Below are 20,722 nucleotides of genomic sequence, written 5' to 3' on the forward strand. Positions count from 1 at the left end.
GGAGATATGCGACAGAGTAAAGCTGCAGTTTTCTGAGACGGTCTGTGTAGGGCATCTGTTTGAGGCCAGTAATCCTCTTTGTGAGGTATTTCTGTGGCCTTTCCAGTTGTTGTAGATGTCTTGTGAGATACATACCAAAAGAGGCATTGTACTCTATAATGGGTCTAATGAGTGACGAGTAGAGGGGAACAATGACCTCTTTTTTCCTGGATGAGAAACCTTTTGTGATGAGGTGTGCCACATAGAAGGATTTCCTGACTACTGTGGCAATGTGATTATCAAAGGAGAGACTACTGTCCACCTGTGTCCCAAGGTCTCATCACACTTTCGGTGTTAAGTAGACTACCGCCTATGTGGTAGTTCATGGGTACAGAGTTTTTACCAAAAGGGATGACAATGCACTTTTTGGCATTCAGCTTGAGGCCATGGCTTTGACACCAGGCATCTGTCACAGCGAGGCTCTTTTGTAGGATGTCTACATCTTTTGGAGTTTTGATTATGGCTCCCAGTTTGCAGTCATCTGCAAACTTCGTTAGCCAAAGACCTTCTGTGTTAGCCTGTACTTCAGAGAAGTAGATATCAAACAGGAGAAGACCCAGGACTGAACCTTGTGGTACTCCACTTGTCACTGGTCAGAAGTTGGATTTGGAGTCTGCTACTTTCACAGTGTGGGTTCTATCAGTGAGCCAGTTGGCAACCCATCTTGTGACATAGGGATTTATACCTAGTTTAGTGAGTTTATCTATAATTCCAGAGTGGGGGATGGTGTTGAAAGCCTTGGCGAGATCTAGATAGGCTGTGTGAACCACCTTACCCTCATCTAAGGCTTTGGTGACTGCTTCAAAGAAGTCTATCAGGTTTAGGAGACATGATCTGCCTTTTACAAACCCGAACAGGGTTGGGTCCTGAGTTTGGAGATTACCAATGTCATTGTTTAGAAGTTCCATGATGATATGTTCCATAGCCTTGCAGACCAGGCTCATTAGGCTAATGAGACAGTAGTTTCCGGGGTCTGTGATAGCTCCCCCTTTGTGGAGTGGGATAACCATTGCTGTGCGCCATTCAGTGGGCACATAGCCTGAGGTGAGGCTATGATTGCAATTGGTACTTAGGTGGGGTGCCAGTTCGTTCTGTAGTCCATGTAGAACACAGCCTGGGATGTTGTCAGGTCCCATGGATGCTGTGTTCTTGGCTTTGGAATGTGTGTTTTTTACCTGTGCAGCCTTGATTACAGGAACTTTGCATTCTTCTGGTATAGACATGGGCCCTTTAGAGGATGACAGAGGGGTAAAGTTAGCACTGAACCTATCTGCCAGGATGTTGGCAATATCAGTTGGTTCTGTATATTTAGTGCCATTGTGCTGTAACTCAGAGCAGATCTGAGTGTTGCCATTGAGATTCTTGACATAGCTATAGAATGCTTTGTGGTTGTCTTTAGAGTCAGTGGCGATTTTGTTTTTGTAACTAGCTTTGGAGGATTTTATGAGGGATCTCAGCTTCTTACTGAGGCTGATCAGGGAGTTTCTCCAATAATGGGATTTTACTCTTTTTTGCAACAGTTTTTTTCTTCTGTTGTAGAGTTTGTTTATGGCAGAGGACCACCAGATTGGCTTCCTTTTCTTGGAGGATAGCATCTTGGTTCCGTTAGGGATTGCATGATCCATGCACTTGTGTAAGTGTTTATAAAGTGCATTTGTGCAGGATTCAGCAGTCATACCTATATTGTCCGTCAGTATAGGTGTTGTGAAGTTTGCCACTTCTGTCTTTAGAAGCGTGAAGTTGGCTTTGGAGAAATTTTTTACTGTGGTTTCTCTAATGTCGGTTGGGGGAGGGATGTGGATGTCTAGGGTGATTAGCTTGTGGTCGGATCTGACCAACGAGGAATTGACCTCTGGTGTGGAGCACCGGTTGCCCATGTTGGTAATAACCAGGTCTAGGATATTGCTGCCCCTGGTGGGGTTGTGGATAAGTTGATCCAAGGCATTGGAATTTATGAATTCCAGAAAACGTTGAGCACAAGAGATGGTTCATGAGTAGTTTTCCCAGTTGATGGTGGGGTAGTTGAAATCGCCCATTATTAGAGTGTTAGGTTGTACCCTAATATTTTCCAGTGTATCAAGAAATGAGGAGTGGGAATCCTGGGGCATGGTGGGGGATCTGCAGCAAGCTACAATTTGGATTGCGGTCTTGCCCAGAGTTAGTTGCTCTTGGATAATCTCGGATGCATTATGCTGAGCAACTAGCCTGGAGGTGTGGATATCCTTAATGAATATGGACACGCCTCTGCCTTTAGTGTTTCGGTCCAGGTTAGGTGGCCGAAAGGTGTGGTATGAATTATAGCCTGGTAATGCAGGGGTACTCTCTGGAGCCTTGACCCAGGTCTCTGTCACGGCACAGATGTCGATGTTCTCCATTTTAAGGAGTGCCTCAACTGAGTGCATTTTGAGGTTTGTAATTTGAACCTTGCCTAAAAAAGGGACTATAGGGGTGGCTAGAGCCTGAGCCAGTATCCGGAATCCCAGGGGCGACAGGTGCAGGCCATCTCTGGCAAAGCATCGTAGTTTGTCGATCATGTCATCCCAGGCAGACAGATACTGGATCCCCTTAGAATGACACCAGAAGCTTAGCCAATTGTTGAAGTCAATCATTTTGCCCTTGTACTGTGGTATCATTCTGGGTGATGGCAGGATGCTACTCAGGGCTAGGGTCATACCAGCCTGGGCTACAAGATTGGACAGCTCCTCCATGTCCCTTTTCATGTAGTCCAGGGAGGTACATCTCAGGTCATTCACACCAACATGGACAATGACAGAGTCATATTTGTACTTGTTGTGGAGTGACCTGAGTGCATGCATTATGTGGCGGATCCTGGCACCCAACAGGCAGCTGACAGTAACTTTCTCCTTGTTTAGCCTGGTGAGTGGAACATCAGTGTGCCTGACTAGAGAGTCACCTATGACTAGAATGTTGGGTAAGTTTTTATGCCTTATGGGCTGTGGTTGAGTGGCACACTGAGTTTGTGGGCTGTCATTTGGGTTGTGTTGGGGGATGGAAGTTGCTTGTGTTTCTGCTTTGGAGGTCCCTGTTGCTTCGGCAGGTTTTTACTGAGAGCCTCCACAAATGTAGGTGTGTGTTTTGTATTTCTATGTGTGTGTTTTGGTGGTGTAGGTTTTGAGGGACTATGTGCTGAGTGTGGTGTGCTGCAAGTGTTTACCTTCTCCTCTTGACTGTCTAGTCCATTCTTAGGTGAAGAGAGCTTTGCTTCCAGTTTGGCTATATAAGTGCATCTCTCACAGGCTGTAGTGTTGGGTGGTAGGAGGAGAGGGTTGTCTGTGTACATGAGGCAATTGCTGCATTGCCCCAAGATGCCCAGATTCATCAGGTAGACAGGAGAAAACACTGGGAGCTGACCCTTAGACATGCCTGGATAGGTGCTTATCTGTTAAGTACTAGAAACTGTTTTCCTCTAGACAGTGAGGAAAGTTGAGTGCTGTAGTAATTTGTAGCTTATTTAGTGCTTACAATAAGCTCTGAACAAGTGCTGAGCACAAAGAAACAGACTTGAGTGCTGAAACAAAAAAGCTGGCTAGTTCTAAGAAACAAAATTAAGCTATAAGGCTTCCCTCCAATACAGAAAGGCTTGGGGGCTTAGAAGCCCACAAATAGTCCTGGTCACAGCAAATCTGTAGCCAGACTAGACTATCCACAGGAAAGGCAGGAAACAAAAAAAAAAAATTCTAAGCTTAAGTGGAAAGAGAGAGAGGAGGAGCAGAAACTATGCTGATTGGCCTTATCAAATGTTCTCCCTGTATTAGATAGAATGAGGTAATAACACAAGACTGGGAGGAAGGTCCCAGATAAAATTTACAGTAGGTGCGGGAAACTGCAAAGACACCAACTATAAAAACTGCAGAAATGTTTCTCACAGCAGAAAAGCAGCAGTGAGCCTTTAAATGAAAGTTTTAAACAGCTAAAGGAGCCTCTAGAGAAAGCTTTTAACTGCAAACAAGTTATCAGAATCAAACAACCCAACAGATGCTTAATAAAAGTGGACAATTTCCAGTTAATACCTCACACACAGTGAAACTAGCTAGAAAAATATACAGTAGGCAAAGTGCTATAAATAACTCGAAGAAATAAACGAAAAAACAGGATACTTAATGTTAAATATTATAGATCTGAGTTTGCTCGCTGTCCTTCCTTTGATTAGCTCAGTGTGAAATGGCAGAAACACTCACAACTTAACTTCTTAGATAACAGAAAGTTGAAACCTGAAACAACTTTTAGGAAAAAAAGCTCAAAAGAACCAATGAGGTGCTTAGTCTAAGCTGTAGTCCAGGTGACCTCAGTCAGCCAATGACCTTCTCTCACTGAAATGTCTGATGGCTTTGGCTAAACCAAGATGTCCCTGAGTATGTGCTCAGACACACAGCCTCCACAAACACTAGGCCCAAACACAAGCCTGAATATGGACAATGCTACAAATATCCACACTACTTAGAAACAAACTGCAGCGATGTTTCTCACAGCAGAAAAGCAGCAATGAGCCTTTAAATGAAAGTTTTAAACAGCTAAAGGTGCCTCTAGAGAAAGCTTTTAACTGCAAACAAGTTATCAGAATCAAACAACCCAACAGATGCTTAATAAAAGTGGACAATTTCCAGTTAATACCTCACACACAGTGAAACTAGCTAGAAAAATATACAGTAGGCAAAGTGCTATAAATAACTCGAAGAAATAAGCAAAAAAAACAGGATACTTAATGTTAAATATTATAGATCCGAGTTTGCTCGGTGTCCTTCCTTCGATTAGCTCAGTGTGAAATATAATAATTTAATGTAATATAATTTGTAATATGTAATGAAATATAATAATTTATATAAATATAATAAAAGATGAAAATAAGCAAATATAAAACAAGAATAAAGTTGAACATGCATTATGCAGAAGATAGAAGAGAGTTCCTAATATGTATGTTACATAATAATGCATAATAAGTCATAAAAACTATATACACTTTCTGGCAAGAGACTTAGGTAGTAAATTTCAGTCATAATTTCTAGGATAGATAAAGGTTAGTGTAAGAATAGAGAGAAGGAACATTAGAAAGTTAAGGAATTATGGAAAGGTTAGTCTAGAAGTAGGTATTAAAATAGAATAATCCAGACTGTCAGCTGCAATTGTTCTAAGTTGGGCTGTACCATTTGTCCCTAATGTTGTGTGAGCAGTAGATCCAATCTATGGGGCAGCTTGTGGTAATTGTGCTTGGCCAATTCCATTAAAAGGGAGAACCAACTTTACCTTAGCCAAAAGGGGAGTTATTGCAATAATCCTTGGCAATTACTTCTGAATCTTTAGAAGTACCTTGGGATCACTGGAAAGGATGGAAATGCATACAGAACACTATCTATCATGGGAATGATAGAGTGTCTGTCTTCTAAATGTGGCTGCAAGGATGTCTTGAACAGAATTTTTTGTCTGTTTTGAAAGGAGATGAACCAATCTACTTGAGGTGTAGCCCACATCTTATTCAAGTTCCGTTCTCAAGGGTCTGTCCCCTGATCTGCATAGTCTGTCTGCCACTGTGTTCTCCTCTGACAGAATTTACAAGGCCTGAAAAGTCAGAGAATTCTTTACAGCCATCTCCCAGGTCATCATGTCAGCTGGTAAAAAAAGGGTATGACCTTGTACCTCTGTGCTTTTTCAGGTACCACATTAATGCAGTGCTGTCTGTGGCCACTAACTAGAAGAGACCCAGACTCCACAAGTGGTGAAAAAATTTAAGGCATGAATCAATGCCAACATCTCTTTTACATTTATGTGCCATGGCATGTCCTGGGCATGTGGACACTGCTTCCCACTCAAAATCTGAAGGTTTCATCAGGACAGATTGGACTGGGGGCTGAAAAGAGAAAAGGAGTCCTGGATTCATAGACAGTTGATCCCTCCACCACTGCGGCTCCTGTTTAATAAATCTCAGTACTTCTAGCTGGAAATCCAAAAGATGAAGGTGTTGGGTCCAGCAATATTTAAAGTACTACTGAATTTTTCCTCATGTGTAGTCTGGCTAGTTGTATCATGAGGATCACTAATGCCATGAAGCTTAGAATTTTCAGGAACTATCTTTCTGAGGTCAAGTCTAGAAGAGAGAAATCCAAGAAAATGACTTGATAAGTCAGAATTTTGTCTTCTAGCAGGCAGGTTATCCTTTTTACTGTGTCTATCCAACACCGCAGGAAAACAATTCATTGAGATGTTTTGAGGAAGTACTTTTGATTGTTTAATTTGAACTCCAAGTAAGTAGCCCAAGAGCTTATAACTGATAATGTAACTCTGACACAGCAAATCTCCAAAAAGAATTCCTGAAATTGGGAGCAATAAGAATATGATGATAAGCATCCTTGAGATGTGGAGTCAACATGAAACAGTGGTCTGGAAGCAATGCTAGGATCAACTGTAAGTTAGCATTTTGAATTTCGGAACATTTATACAGATATTTAGAATGGACAACTCTAGGAGTAAAATCCCTTGCCTTTGTATATTGCAGGCACTAAGGAAGCAGCTCTGCTTGTCTGGTGCATGTGGGGGAATTATACTGAAAGTGGAAGGATTTTTTTATTCACTGTCAAAAAAATCCTTTCTGAATTATTCTCAGCATTCATTTGTCTGAGACTATTTTGGGCTGGGTGCAGGGTTGAGAGAGAGCCTGGGGAAGGAGGAACAGAAGGGGGGAAGGAGGAACAGAAGGAAGGAAGGAGAAGAGGAGGGCAGAGTTGCTCTGTGACTTGGCAGGTGATTGATCATTTTTTGCAAAGGAATCCCTCGTTTGGTTATGAAGAATTATCCTCCTGCTATTTCCTTTTGTATCATTATACAACTACCATTTCCTTTTGGATCCCTGACTTTAGGCTGGGATGTTTGTTTTTCTGTCCATTGAAGGAATATGCCATGTTTGGGGAGAACTTAGGTACAAGAAATATCCTAGCTACCCCATGTATTAATTTGCCTCTATCATCCCACTCTTTGAGAATCACAGTAACAGATAGCCCAAATGCTAGTTCAGTACTTAAAAGTTACACTGAAGTTCTGAGTACTTAACCAAGCATACCATCTTAATACAACAGAAGAAGCACTTTGACAGATGCAGCATTTCTCAAGACTGTCTGTACATCAAGCACACCTCTCAAATTATGTTATTATGAATCATGTTATCATAAATTATGACTTTCCCTTGCCTCTTCTTTTCTGTTACCCTCTCTTTTATATGGTGGCCCCCTCCTTACCAACGTTCAGTCTTCTCTCAAGTCCAAACTAGACTCATGCTATATTAGAATTGCTAAGGCTGTAACTAATGCCTCCTACTCATCCCACCACTGCTCATCATTACACAGCCTAAATGGCTTGTACTACCCAACTACCTTCACCTTTATCCAACTAATTACAGCTCACAAACTCATTCATAATCCATCCAAGTGCCCTGCTCTATCTTCTATACTTATTTTATACCATCCTAACAGACCACTCTGAGCCAACAACCAACTGCTCATAAATGTAGAAAAACCCAAACTTTCCACTGGCCAGATGCTTTACTGCTTTACCATCACAAAACTTTGGAACTCCCTCCCCCAACCCTTTGATCTACCTGCTCGGTAACCCTCTTCAAGACATCTCTGAAACAACATCTCTCCTCATCTTGGCTGTGCACGTGTTAACACCACTTCTTATATAACCTAACTTCAACCATCACAACTATTCTTAACCCCACTCTCCTACTCTGGCATCCTCCTTTCACATCCATCTGTCTTTTTACTTACTCCGCCTCTCCATCCTGTCCACTTCCCTCTTCTACTAACCCTCATTGTCCTACCATTGATCCCTCCTGTCTACTTCCTTCTCTTCCAAACCCTTATAAACCTACCATTGAACCAGGCAAGACATTCAGGTACTCTCGCAACCTACCTTAATATCATACCACCACTTATATCTGCAACAATATCCACCGACTTTGCTGATTCCTGCAACAGGACTCATACAGCCTATCGCTCAGCTATTATACCTCCTATACATGTGGAAAATTTAAGTACTTAGTCTCTAATTAATTCCTATATCAGTTTTGCACACACTACATGAAGTGTCCTATATAAATTCTGCTATCTGAAAACTCATGTATGTACTCTGTATTGCTTGTATAATATATGTGATTTGAGAATGATTACTTATGTACGTTTTTTTTTCACCAGTTGTATAACCTGCCAATAATATGTACTAAATGTCTTTATTAATGTAAATTCTGTATTGTCTGTGAAATATCTTTATATGTGGAGCTTTTCTCCCTGGGACGCCACTGAAAATGGGTACTTCTGGCTCAGCTGGACCATCCTGGTAAACAAATGCAAATAAATAAAATAATAAATAAATGTTTGAAAACCTGAGTTAAATTAGAAACAATTAACTGTATAAGACTTTTGCACTGCAAATAAGGATGCAGCAAATCATCCACACTGTATGCACACTCTAAAATAAATTTCCACATATAGTCTTGATAATTTAACATTCTAAAGGCTAGATTACCAGAAAGAAACATTCTTTTGTCCTGAAGATCTAACCATTTTCCCTCTTTATCAGGAGGTGTTGGATTAGATAAAGCAAGGGACTTTTTCCTGAGCAGGCAGCTGGGAAAACCACAGCTGGGTCAGCAGTCAAACCGGAGTCTTTTTAGGGAATGGTGGAATAGATAATGGTGTCCTGCAGGCAGCTTTATAAACATCTTCCAAGGTCAGTTTATCAGGGAGCCTGTTAAAGAATGGGTTGATAAAATATAAGTTATACTGGTTTTGTTTGGGTAAAAGAAAATGCACAGACATTCCCAGGGATACAATGCAACTATATTGATTATATAGTTCATAATAGCAATGTGAAATAAGTGTATTGCTGGTACATTGATGTTCTGTTTTCAGACTGTATTGCTTTCAGTAGGGAACTTGTTGAGGATAAGCACATTTACTGGGAAGCTCAGGTATTCATTTTTATATGTATCTGGGAAGGGGTTATCAAAGGAGGTGCAAAGAAGGGATACAAAAAATGTTAGTGACTTTAGGTACTCATTTTTATATGTATCTGGGAAGGGGTTATCAAAGGAGGTGCAAAGAAGGGATATAGAAAAGGTTAGCGACTTTCTGTGGTGAGAACAGTATGTAGCAAGGAGTAGACAGGAAGAAATTAATCAATTTTTTGTTGGATAAAAAAGAAATTATTGCATATTCTGTGAGGATGATTTTTTTGTCATCACAAGAGAAAATTATGGATATTATTAATTTCTTCTTATGTATGGTTCAGATATGGATACATGTTCTGGTGTTTGTCATTGGACTCTGCCTGTTTAATCACAAGATGAAAAGGATTTTGCTAACAAACCTATTCTATAACAGATGTTCATCACTCCCACTGCCACTCTAGCATTTTGGATTATTTGCCAAGGTAACCCAGAACTGGCAAACTTTCAAAAGCCCTTAGAGGAAAAAATGTGTTTTTGCAGGGGAACAACCACCCAGTATTCCCACACCTAACTATTAATATATACCAACTCCAAGTTTGCACCGTTATAGGGTCAGAGGAAATCCCTGGCACACCGAAAAGTCAACATTCTGGGGAAAAAGCCATCAGCTGTACACCAGCGATTGACCATACAAGTGTCGATTAATAGCGTTTCACAAAAAAAAGCTTGGCTCCCCCTTAATATATGCACAACTTTTCTCTCCTGATGTCTTACGTGCATATGTTAACCAGGGAAACCTTTTTTAAACTTACAATGCTTTTCTAACTGCAAGAAATGTATGCTCATAAATGTATACCATTCTCAGTTATATCTCATACCACATGCTTCCAAGCCACATCACAGTCATATCCAGAAGTCATGTATTTGACTCATTTACATCTAAACACGCCTCTTCTTTTATTCTTATCTTCTATTTCATTTAACTTCTAGTTCCTCTAAGTGTTCCAGCGAAGTAAGCCTAACACTTAAGAGGCCCAAGACATTGAAGAAAAGAGAAGATGCCCATTAAGACACTAATATTCTTCTCAGCTGAGACTTGCTGTGTTAACATTTAAATAGAACATAGACATATTGGCCATCCTTTGTAGGTTTTCTTTTTCAGTCCTTTTTAGATGTTCCTTCTGAGTACTAAAACTAACTTACTTAGTAATAGGATTTTATGGTTTTACGTAGGAAGTCGGTCATTCCTCACTATATATTTCCCATCCTGTTTAGCAATTCAAATTTGTTTTCAGTAGGAGCAACACTTTCAACCTGACATTCTCATTACTCCCCCGCTGGCATTGAAAACCTGGTACAGTTAAGAGTGACATAGTGTCATCACTTATCCCAACAGTTTCTGTTTCACCAGCAGTAACTTCCACATTTAAAGAATAATCATCAGGTCCTCCTTCATCAAAATCACAGCGAATCCAAAAGAGAGTATTACTGCCATATTTCTTCAACAAAGCACACGTTACCTTAGTGTGCCCTTTATCCTCACATTGTTCACATTTACATGTCATACTGCTGTATGTCTCATCTTTCTACAGTAATAATAGATCTTTGTTTGCATAGCATATCAAAGTGTACCCCCAGTACCTATAAATATAAAGAGTATCTAAACGCACAGTTTGATTTTTAACAGTTTTTATTAAATCAGCAGGAACTTCCCAGTCACACATCTGCAACCCTCTTATCCTCTTAGACAAAGTAACTGCTTAATATCCACAACATATTCAACTTCATTACATAAAAATGAACACAAATCAGCAGATATCATAACATTACTTCTGTGCTGCAGAAATAGTCTTTTGCATCTTTTAAGTGTTATATCCACAGCTTTATAATCACATCAAGGTTTAGTTGCAGTCTTTTTTCAAAAGCAGAAACAGAGTTTTCAGCTATTGCTTCAACAGCAGGCCTAATCCTTTCAAAGGGGCAATAAGAAGTTATGGAGTGAAGAATTATCTGAAGATTTCCATAGGTGTTAGACTTTGGGTGGCATTCATAGTCATTTGCACATGTGAACAGTAGCTGTTTGTGCAAGTCACGGACATGCACAAGCAGACAACAATTCAGAGTTTAATGTTGCGTATTATTGCAGGCCTCCAAAAGCTGCAAGAAAAATCCTGTGTAAATTAAGCCTTGATGACATGTAAATTAGGGAAAGCATGTAAACGATGAATTAATGATATGCTACTGGTATGGCTTTCTCATCACTTGAGATTTAGAGTCACAGAATATGACATACATGCATACAAATTGGAAAAAGAGATTATAAAAGGTCAGCATGCTGTTTCCCCAAACTTTGCTATTGGTGAAGGTCTTCTGTCTCACAATAAGTTTATCCATCAATTGCTTTTGAGATACTCAGTCATGCAGTAGCACAACATGTACCTGCTTGAGGCACTCAGTGCCAGTGTCACGTGTTACAGGTAATATATAGTAATTACAATTTTTGAAGATCAGGAGGTTGTGGACTCATTTTGTGTGGACAGGGACATCCTAAGGGCTTTGTTGAACATGTATGGCTCACAGACTGGGAGAATGTGTGCCCTGCCTATCACCACTGATACCAAGGTATGCATAGCTCTTAATATACTTGCCACTAGGACTATCCAGATACAGACTGCATACACTTTAGGTATCTCCCAGGCTTCAGCCTTTAAGATGCTGAAGTAGTTCCTCAAACTACTTCTAGCTTACATGGATAAGCATATCTATTTTCCACAGGTTCATACATTCATAAGTAAGTAATGGGCTAGCTGCCCTTGTGGGTCATTTTAAGCCTAGCTAATTTCCCTTCCAAAGGTCAAAATCAAACAATGTACACTGTGTCTTTGAGGCAAGCACCTTAACTATTATAGCAACCCCCAACCCTAATGGCAAGCACTAGGCTAGCTATCCTTATGGGCCATTTTAAGCCAAGCCAATTTTCCCAAAGGTGAGAATTAAATCCTGTATCTTGTGTCTCTGAGGTAAACACCTTAACCATTATACCAACCCTAAATACCAACTTAAATACTAGACAATCAGTCTGTAGACTACTACAACCCTAGCCAATAACCAGAAATCAGAATCAAACACCATACCTTGTCTGTGTGAGGTGAATACCTTAACTGGTATGCCAACCCCTCCACCACAGTCAAGAACTACCATGCATGTTTTTTTTTAATCTGGCATGCCTCCATGTGGTGCTTGGTGCAACAGACTGCACCTATGTGGCTATAACAGCCCGCCTGGCACACGGACAGAAAAGTATTAAAACAGGAAAGGCTAGTATACTATCAACTACCAAGTAATATGTGATACATTTGGGTGAATCACCATTGTCTCATTCCAGCATCCTGATAGTGCCCATGAAGAGGAAAGCTTAATAGCCATTCAAACAGCCCCTAGCTGTAGAGCAGGCCACCAGTCAACCCCTCCCCTTGTAGATACCATTAAGCTTAAAGGCCAGTGATTCCCATTTTCCTATCCACCCCTTCCCACTCATAAAATAAATAAACTGGTGTATATCAATGGACACCTTCATATTAAGGATGCTGGTAGGGTAGATTTATTTGAATAAATACCAATAGTTGTTGGTGTAAAAGGAGGTCTCTAAAGTGGATGTTAGTAGAGCCACTGGTTTTGTGAAGAAATAAAGGGTCAAATAGGACTGGATCTTTCATGACACTAAAAGTGAGACACAGGTTATCTCAAAGTAGCCTGCAAGCTACTGCATATAAAGACATGTGTACTAATCTATCAGCATAGCTGAAGGATGTAAGGCTTTTATTGTTCCTGGTCAGAACTCTTTGGGGACTTTCTAGTTAATTGACATGCCTCGATTTGTACCAACCAAAGGAGGCGCTCTATTTGGTTATGGATCTGAGAAGGTAAGGTTACAGTGGTAGGATGACTTCTTTGGATCTTGAAGTGAACTGGATGAGATAGAAAGGTTTCTAAACTATGGTGGAAACATAATGACTGAATGAGAGAGAGTTGTCCCATCAGTACCCATGACTTTTATGACTGCATCTTTCTGAAGAGGAGTACCATTTAGAACATATGATGGTTCACACTGCCTACCTTGACCTGGCCAAGGCATTTGACACAATACTTCACTTACACATTGTTGAAAAACTCAAGATGTTAGGTATAAACCCTTAAGTCACCAAGTGGAGAGCCAGCTGGCTCACAGACAGGACCCAGGAAGTTAGAATTGGATAGTCCACTTCTACAAAGAGACCAGTTGCAAGTAGAGTCCCTCGGGGATCAGTCACAGGACTGCTCCTTTTTGGCATTTACTTATCTGAAGTCAAGGCCATTGTCAAGGGACTCTGGCTAACTTGCAGATTATTGCATATTAGGAGCACTCAAAGAATCTTCCACCAACACATATGCTCTACAGGAAGGGCTGACACAAAAAACAGGCTAAAACGAAATGCCAAGAAATGCATAAAAGTATCCTTTGGGAAGTCACCCACCCCTTGTAACTATCAGATTGACAACACACCTCTAAGAGCTGACCCAGTAGTCAGGGACTTGGGGACACACACAGACAGTAATCTAGCCCTTGACCATCACATCCCTACATTAGAGAGGAAATCATTCTATGTTGTCCAACTCATAAACAAAAGTATGGTATCTAGGTATAAGGAGGTCATTGTTCCATTGTATTTGGCATTCATCAGACCTATCACTGAGTACAAGCACATCCAACAACTGGAACATCTACAAAGATTCCTCATAAAAGAATACAGGGTATAAGTAACATGTGCAGTGCAGAATACCTCAAGGCCCTATCCGTGTATTCAATCTCCTACAGACTGTTGAGGGGAGATCTATACCTGGCATACAAGGCGTTGTCAGACTCCACCCTGATGGACCTCCTGCATATCCACAAAACAAACAGTACCTGAATAACCCATTCTAAAGACTTAAACCTTGCCTGTAATATAAATAGGATTGAATGGAGAGACAGGAATGTATTCCAGAGACTACCTATTTTCTGGAATGAGCTTCCCATCCATGTGAAGCAGAGTTCCTCCCTAAACCAATTCAAGTGTAACTTGGACAACTGGATGGGAAACAGGAAACTCATCCCTGGTTTGGCATCTATGTCTAATAGACACTGGCAATCTGTAAATGATTCATCTCCCAGGCCACTGCTTATACTTATCAAAGCTATCAGAACTTGTCAGATATTTGGGATGCACGGCTAGGCTGAAAAAGGCCCTTATAGTCATTAGCCTAGTACACACCTATGAACCTATGAGGTTGGAGCAGCTTTTTTGCTGAATGCTACTAATGCACTTTTTTGTATTTAACTTGAGACTGTATTTGGTAAACCAGGTAGGTGCATATTCCAGCCCTTGCTAGAGCTGTTTTATATCAGTAGGTGAGTAGATAGTCAGCACTCAGCTTGCAGTCATCATCAACATTTTTCAACTATGCTTCTGGGAAGGGATATTGGTTTTGGATGTCTTCAAAATAAATGCTAAACAGGAAAATACCCAGTTCTGTGTCCTATGGTACCTCACTATTACAGTTTTACATTCAGAGAGGGTGCCAGCAACTTTCACAATTTGGGATACATTGGATACTCAATCTGCAATGCAGCAGACAATATAGATGTTTGCATTAAGTTTGTCTAGTTTTTTAATAATGCCAAGCTGTGGAATAAGGTCAAAAGCCATTGCCAGGTTAAGATAAGCAGAGCCCACAGCTTTGTAACCTTTTCAAAACATTTACTAGGTTCAGAAAACAGGATATGACCTTCATAAAGCCAAACTGATTGGAGTCTAGCTCAATTAAGTTGCCTATGTCTGTCTAAATGAGTTCTACTATGATACGTTCCATGGCTTTGTATATAAGGCTGGTTAGGATGATGGGCCTACAATTACCTGGGTTTGTAGTAGGGGCACCATTGTGTAGGGGAGACATAGTGGCTGTTCATGTATCAGTGGCAAACTCTGTGGATAGGCTAAGCAGTTTATGTATTGCATACTTGGCAGTGGTGAGAATGCAGCATGGTATGGTGTCTGGTCGGGTATTAACTGTAACCTTTGACAGGGATTCTAAGGCTTGCTCCAAGGTGACTTCAGAGAAAATGAATTTTTTAGGAATAGTAGACGCAACAATTTGGCTATTGAGGTAAACATAACACTAATAAATGTGTCTGTTAATATACTAGCTATACCCTTGAGATTTAAATGTATGTTATTATGGATAAGCTCAGTGCATTGTTGGACATTGCTCATTAATTACCCAACTCAACTGAAGAAAGATTTCCAGTTTCCTTTGGAGTCTGTCATCACTTTAGGCTTATACACTGTTTTACATTTTCTAACAGTTCCTTTCATACTTCAGCATGGTCTTGAGGTAGGAAGCTAGAGAGTTCTTGCAACTTTTCTTGATTTTCCACTTTTATTACATAGTTTATTAATACAGAAAATGAACCAGAAAGGTTTCTTTTTAAATTTCCCATAATATATATAAGGAGGATGGGTACTGCCTTCTCTATACAGCTGTTTAAGTGTTGCTAAAGGCTGGAGGTGAATAACACAGCCATGTCAGTTGAGTCCAGTTGCAGGGGATTGTTGGGAATTTTGCATAAGTTTTCAACAAGCTGAAGTAGGTTAGCCCCAAAACAGTTTATTTTATTTATTGCAGTTTGTTAACCGAGAAAGTCCATTGGGCCAATGTAGCCTGTTTCCAATGGAGGCCCGAGGAGAAAAGATCTAGAAAGAAAGACAATATTATAAAAACATTCAAAAGTTATAACTAAGTGCAACATTTTTAAGATATTTACAAGAATAACAAATTAATGCTCAATTAGTACATCATAAACGGAAATAAAATAATTATTTAAGCAATGCCCGAGTTTTGAATAGGATAGGATAAAGATAGTTGTCATGATTCAGGAAGGATGAGTACAGGAGCATTCCCAGAGAGAGGAGAGATAACAGTGGAGTAAGGTTTTAAAATAAGGGGGATTATGGGTAGTTCTAATGTGAGGGGGAAGAGAGTTCCATAATCTAGCAAAGGAGAAGGCTAGTAAGAGTTGCCCTGGTGAATGTAAAGGTTTGTAGAGTTCCAAGAGGTTTTGATTTGTGGATCTTAGTGTTCTATGTGGCTGGTGGACTTTTAAGGAAGAGGACAGAGACGGACAGCTAGAGGGTTTAAAAATGAGCTTGTGTGCTGTTGTTAGTTGAATGAAAGTTAGGTAGTTTGGGAGTTCCAACGAGTTTAGTGCATGGAGGGAGTTGCACTGATGAGTGGAGGATTTGGCAAACTTAGACATTTTATTATAGCATGAGGATAGTTTAGATTTCAGGGTTGATTGGAGATTAGTGAGTAGTGGGGCTCCATACAGAAGGGAGGGGATGAGGTAGGTGGTAGATAGAAGTTGTCTGGATGAAAGAGAAAGGTAGCGTCTGTGACGATAAACCATTCCGAGTTTTTGATGGTTTTTTTTTCACATTGGTTTGTAGGTGGATGTCGAATTTTAGCTGGTCATCAATAAGGACGCCCAGAAATTTTGCATGGGGAACTATTTCAATAGATGTCTTGTTTAGACTGAGTATAGAGAAGGATGCTTTGTCAATAACAGTGTATCTAGAAGGGGAAAAAAAATCATTATTTTGGATTTCGAGGCATTAAGGGCTAGATGGTTGTCAAGCATCCAGGACTTGGTGGAGGAGAAGGCCTCTTGAGTAACGTTTATTAATTTGGGGAGTGTTTTGGTGGAGCAGATGATAGTAGACTCATCTGCATATTGGACGAGTTTAGCATTGGGAAATTTTGGTGGAAGTCATTAATAAAAACATTAAATAGTAAGGGACCCAATATAGAGCCTTGAGGAACACCTGTTGGGGTGTGAAGGAAAGAAGAAGTGCAGTTGTTCCATTTTACAGTTCCTAAAAATGGTCTTATTTGGTGGTCATGTGGCACCCTAACAGAGAGGATGGATGGTTTGTGGCCAGACTTAACCAGGTATGAGGAGAAGCAGGGTGGGTACAAACAGGGGCTAGGTTGGTAAGGACCAGGTCAAGGATACTACAGCTTCTAGTCAATAGTTTTAAAATTTGCTTAAGTGAGTTAGTATTAAAGTCCAAAAAAAACTGAGTACATCCATTTTTAGAAGAGAAAGTATTAATTTTAGGGGGGTGTGCAGATCAACTCCACTTGGTTTGAATGTGCAGCCTTTACATATCAACATAGCACCATAATATGCCAAATGCTTTGTGCACTTCTGCAGTTTAACTATGAATACCATCCAAAATCTCTAAAATGTATTAAGCTCTTAAGTTCAGTAGTAAGCTATGGGAGTGATTACTACAAAAGTGGATCATCTTTCCAGGATAGAGTCTTGTAAATGCAGTAAAGGCTTATTAAGATAGTTTAAGTACTACTGTAAAGCCAATGAAAACATTAGGTGACAAAGTTGGTTTTCTTTTGAGGAAGAGAATGAGCAATGTTGAGTAATTACTGAAGGAATTTATTTTTTTTAAAGTCCAGTAACATAACATAGAAAAATGATCACTAAAAGAGTTAAGAGAGGATGGTGAAAGATTTAACATTTATCAGGAATGTAATTAATAATCGGATCTAAGATGAAGATGTCCTCTGAAATAGAGTTAGGATGAGGTGGATAAAAAATGAGCTGGGAAAAGCAGAGCTGAACACTGACGTAGATATAATGACACAGGCCATTCTGGTCACCATTAACATACACTGGAAAATAACTGTAGATTAGTACAACCAACAGTCTAGCACATAGATCCCTTTTATAAGAGTTGATAAACATGACAGTTGCTAGTCCTCACAGTAAATCCACTTTTTCTATCAAGAAATTTCATGTGACCATTACTGGATTTCTAATGTTTCACTAACAAAAACATTTCCTTACAAATGTTTGCTGACAGCTAAACTTTATTTGAAAGATAGCTTACATATTCTGTGCATTCATTCAATAATTATTTTATAGTTACTCATATATAGTGCTCATTTTTAGTAGGTGTTATAAATATTTATATCAATCACAGTAAAATTAAAAAAAATTAAAAAACACCCCACATCTAATTAAGGCCTAGTTATCTGTGTGGTGGCTTTTTGTTTTATTGAGTTTCAGAAGCTGAAATTACATATTTTGTGAGCTTCAAAGGCTTGCACATACTTGCGAGGGTGTAAAAAGGCACATAGGTAAGTTATGTGCATGATGGATTAGTCTAATTGGGTAGCGGTACATCAGCATTTTGATCCTTCCGTCTTTTGTAGTAGTGAAATAAAATTCATAATCATGCACTAATAAGAATCATTTACCATAAGGCAATTAAACATTTTATTGCATTGATAAATACTCGAGTCACATTTAAAGTATATGCTCTGCTTTCCAACTTCAATAATATTAAAACAGCAAGGCACACATAACATTGTCAATACCTTCATCATAGCATCATTCTCCTTCTTTGCTACCTCAAGCTTGGGCTGCAGTTGAACAAGCTCTTTCTTCATTTCACCAACCTAAAAAAGAAGCAGTTAAAAAGCAATGAGCAAAACTTGCTCAGAAGATAATGACTAGTGCTAAGTAATTCCTGTAAAACTTGTAGGTTATACAGGAGGTTGTAGTTATGTTACACACATAACTGATATCAAAAACTATAACTGAAATTACAGCATTCATTATTCCAAGCATTTTACTGTTCTTAAGTAAAAACCTAGCATTCATAATGCTTATGTACAGTAATTTTATGCTCTGTATATCTTCTGATGCAAGTCTTCTATACAGCTAGGCTCATCTAAGTACCCAGTGCTGAAGCAGTGAATGCAAGTACAAGCAAATGAACTACAGAGATATCTTCAATACTGAAAGAATTCTAGGTACTTATACTGTTTTAAACTCTTTGGTTGGAATTCAAAAAGGATTACCACAAGTGGGAAGCCTTACCACCAGAGTGGCTACTCCCTCACAGTAAGCCTTTCCAAATCATAAACTGCCCTAATACTGTGCTTCCCACAAGTAGGAGCATCAGTGTGGAGTGTAGTCCTGCTAGCCACTGTGGACATTAATGAGGCAATCTAGGACCGCAACTAATGCTAACTATCCATATGGTCTGCCCCTAGTAGCTGTGGCTCCTGATTTACACTGTTGAGCAGGCTGCATAAATTACTATGAATGGTAGAAAAAAATTAACACTATCAAAAGACAGCAGCAGATCCTACTGACTTCAATGGAAGAAGTCACAGAGCAAGAAAATTCAACATAGTTCAGCAGAGGCAAGGGGATGGGACATGCTAGTGTGTGTGTATGTGTATGTGCGTGCGTGTGTGTATGTGCGTGCGTGTGTGTGTGTGTGTGTGTGTGTGTGTGTGTGTGTGTGTGTGTGTGTAGGGGCATAAATGGAGTCAGATGAATGTGTGTGTTGGTATATGTGTCTGCAGGTTAAGTAGGTAATCGAGAGTGTGTATATGGGTTTGCATGAGTATGCAAGAGGACAGCATGGGCATGGATGAATGTGACCTTGACTCCTATCAAGTGTGTGGGGGGGTTGTATGATGCTGAGTGGACATGTGATGCATGGACTGCCAGTGTAACCATTATCGCTATCACAGGTCTGAGAGTGCTAACAGTAATAAGATGTAATTCAGAGACATGCTAATGTGCCAATAATGAGGTCTTCCACATTGCAGCCAAAAGTTGTCTTTTCCACCGATCATGTAAACTGACATACCTGTGGTAGGTAATTTATGTGAGCGTTAGGAATTTCTTTGAATCTCACTGTTTCACAACCAGGTCCTCTCTTTCAGACCACACTGCTGTAGTTTACCTCATTATCCAGAACTAACTGTGAGTTGCAGAAATTGTGAGCCTGTTGAATGGTAGAAAAATGACTTGCTTGAAGATTGGAACTGTTAGTTTCTAATTATGAAAATGAAGTGTTCCATAGATCTGAAGTAGTTTACTTCATTTGGTCTTCAACCTGTGGGAATATGGATCCGTATCGTATCCAAGCTGGCAAATATTACTAGCATCAGTTCTGAGCTCCAGACTCCTCCCCTTACCCATAATACACCTCCACTGCCTTCCATCCCCAGACCTTGTTTGCCGTGATTTGCTTATACATCGTGTCTTCTGAGCTCCAGCTAGCAGTGGGTTATTTAACTACTGTGAGTAGAAATCTTTCTCTTTTTTTCATCAGGGACGATTGCCACTCAGTAGGACAACATGTCAGTAGTCTGGTATATCAACAAGCAGGAAGGGACCAGATCTTACCCCCTTTGTCGTGAAGCCATGAGAGTGTGGGAATGGCCGATCTCCACCGGTTGCTTTCTCATCGCAATGCACATTCCGGGACAGTCCAACTTCCTAGAAGACAGGCTGAGTCAGACCATTCTGATGCCTTACGAGTGGTCTCTGCATCTGTCAGTAGCGGAACAGATCTTCAGCCAGTGGGGTCAACCTTGCTGCGATCTCTTCACATCTCCTTCGAATGTGAAGTGCAGCAAGTTTTTCACTCTGAACCCCCTGCCGGGGCAGTCCCCCAGAGATGCTCTAGTTCATGCTTGGCCTCCCGGTCTTCTGTATGCTTACCTGCCCATACCTCTCTCATTCCAAGATTTCTGCAGAAAGCTTGTCGACTGGGGAGCAAAGTGATCCTCATTGCCCCATTCTGGCCTCGCCAGATATAATTTCCC

The 20,722-nt window shown here is 40.2% G+C and overlaps 1 protein-coding gene across 1 annotated transcript in view; it reads right to left on the reverse strand.

The window, feature by feature from the left end:
- DNAH12 (dynein axonemal heavy chain 12) overlaps nucleotides 1-20,722 on the reverse strand; it is a 4,520,724-nt gene that overhangs the window by 1,321,671 nt on the left and 3,178,331 nt on the right. Inside the window, exon 45 of the mRNA XM_044078497.1 lies at nucleotides 18,470-18,550. Within this exon, the coding sequence (XP_043934432.1) occupies nucleotides 18,470-18,550 (81 nt within the window). The remainder of the gene's footprint in view (nucleotides 1-18,469; nucleotides 18,551-20,722) is intronic.

Source organism: Protopterus annectens, chromosome 7.part1 (assembly GCF_019279795.1).
Source record: "Protopterus annectens isolate FY-2018-M chromosome 7.part1, PAN1.0, whole genome shotgun sequence".
Lineage (NCBI taxonomy): Eukaryota > Metazoa > Chordata > Ceratodontiformes > Protopteridae > Protopterus > Protopterus annectens.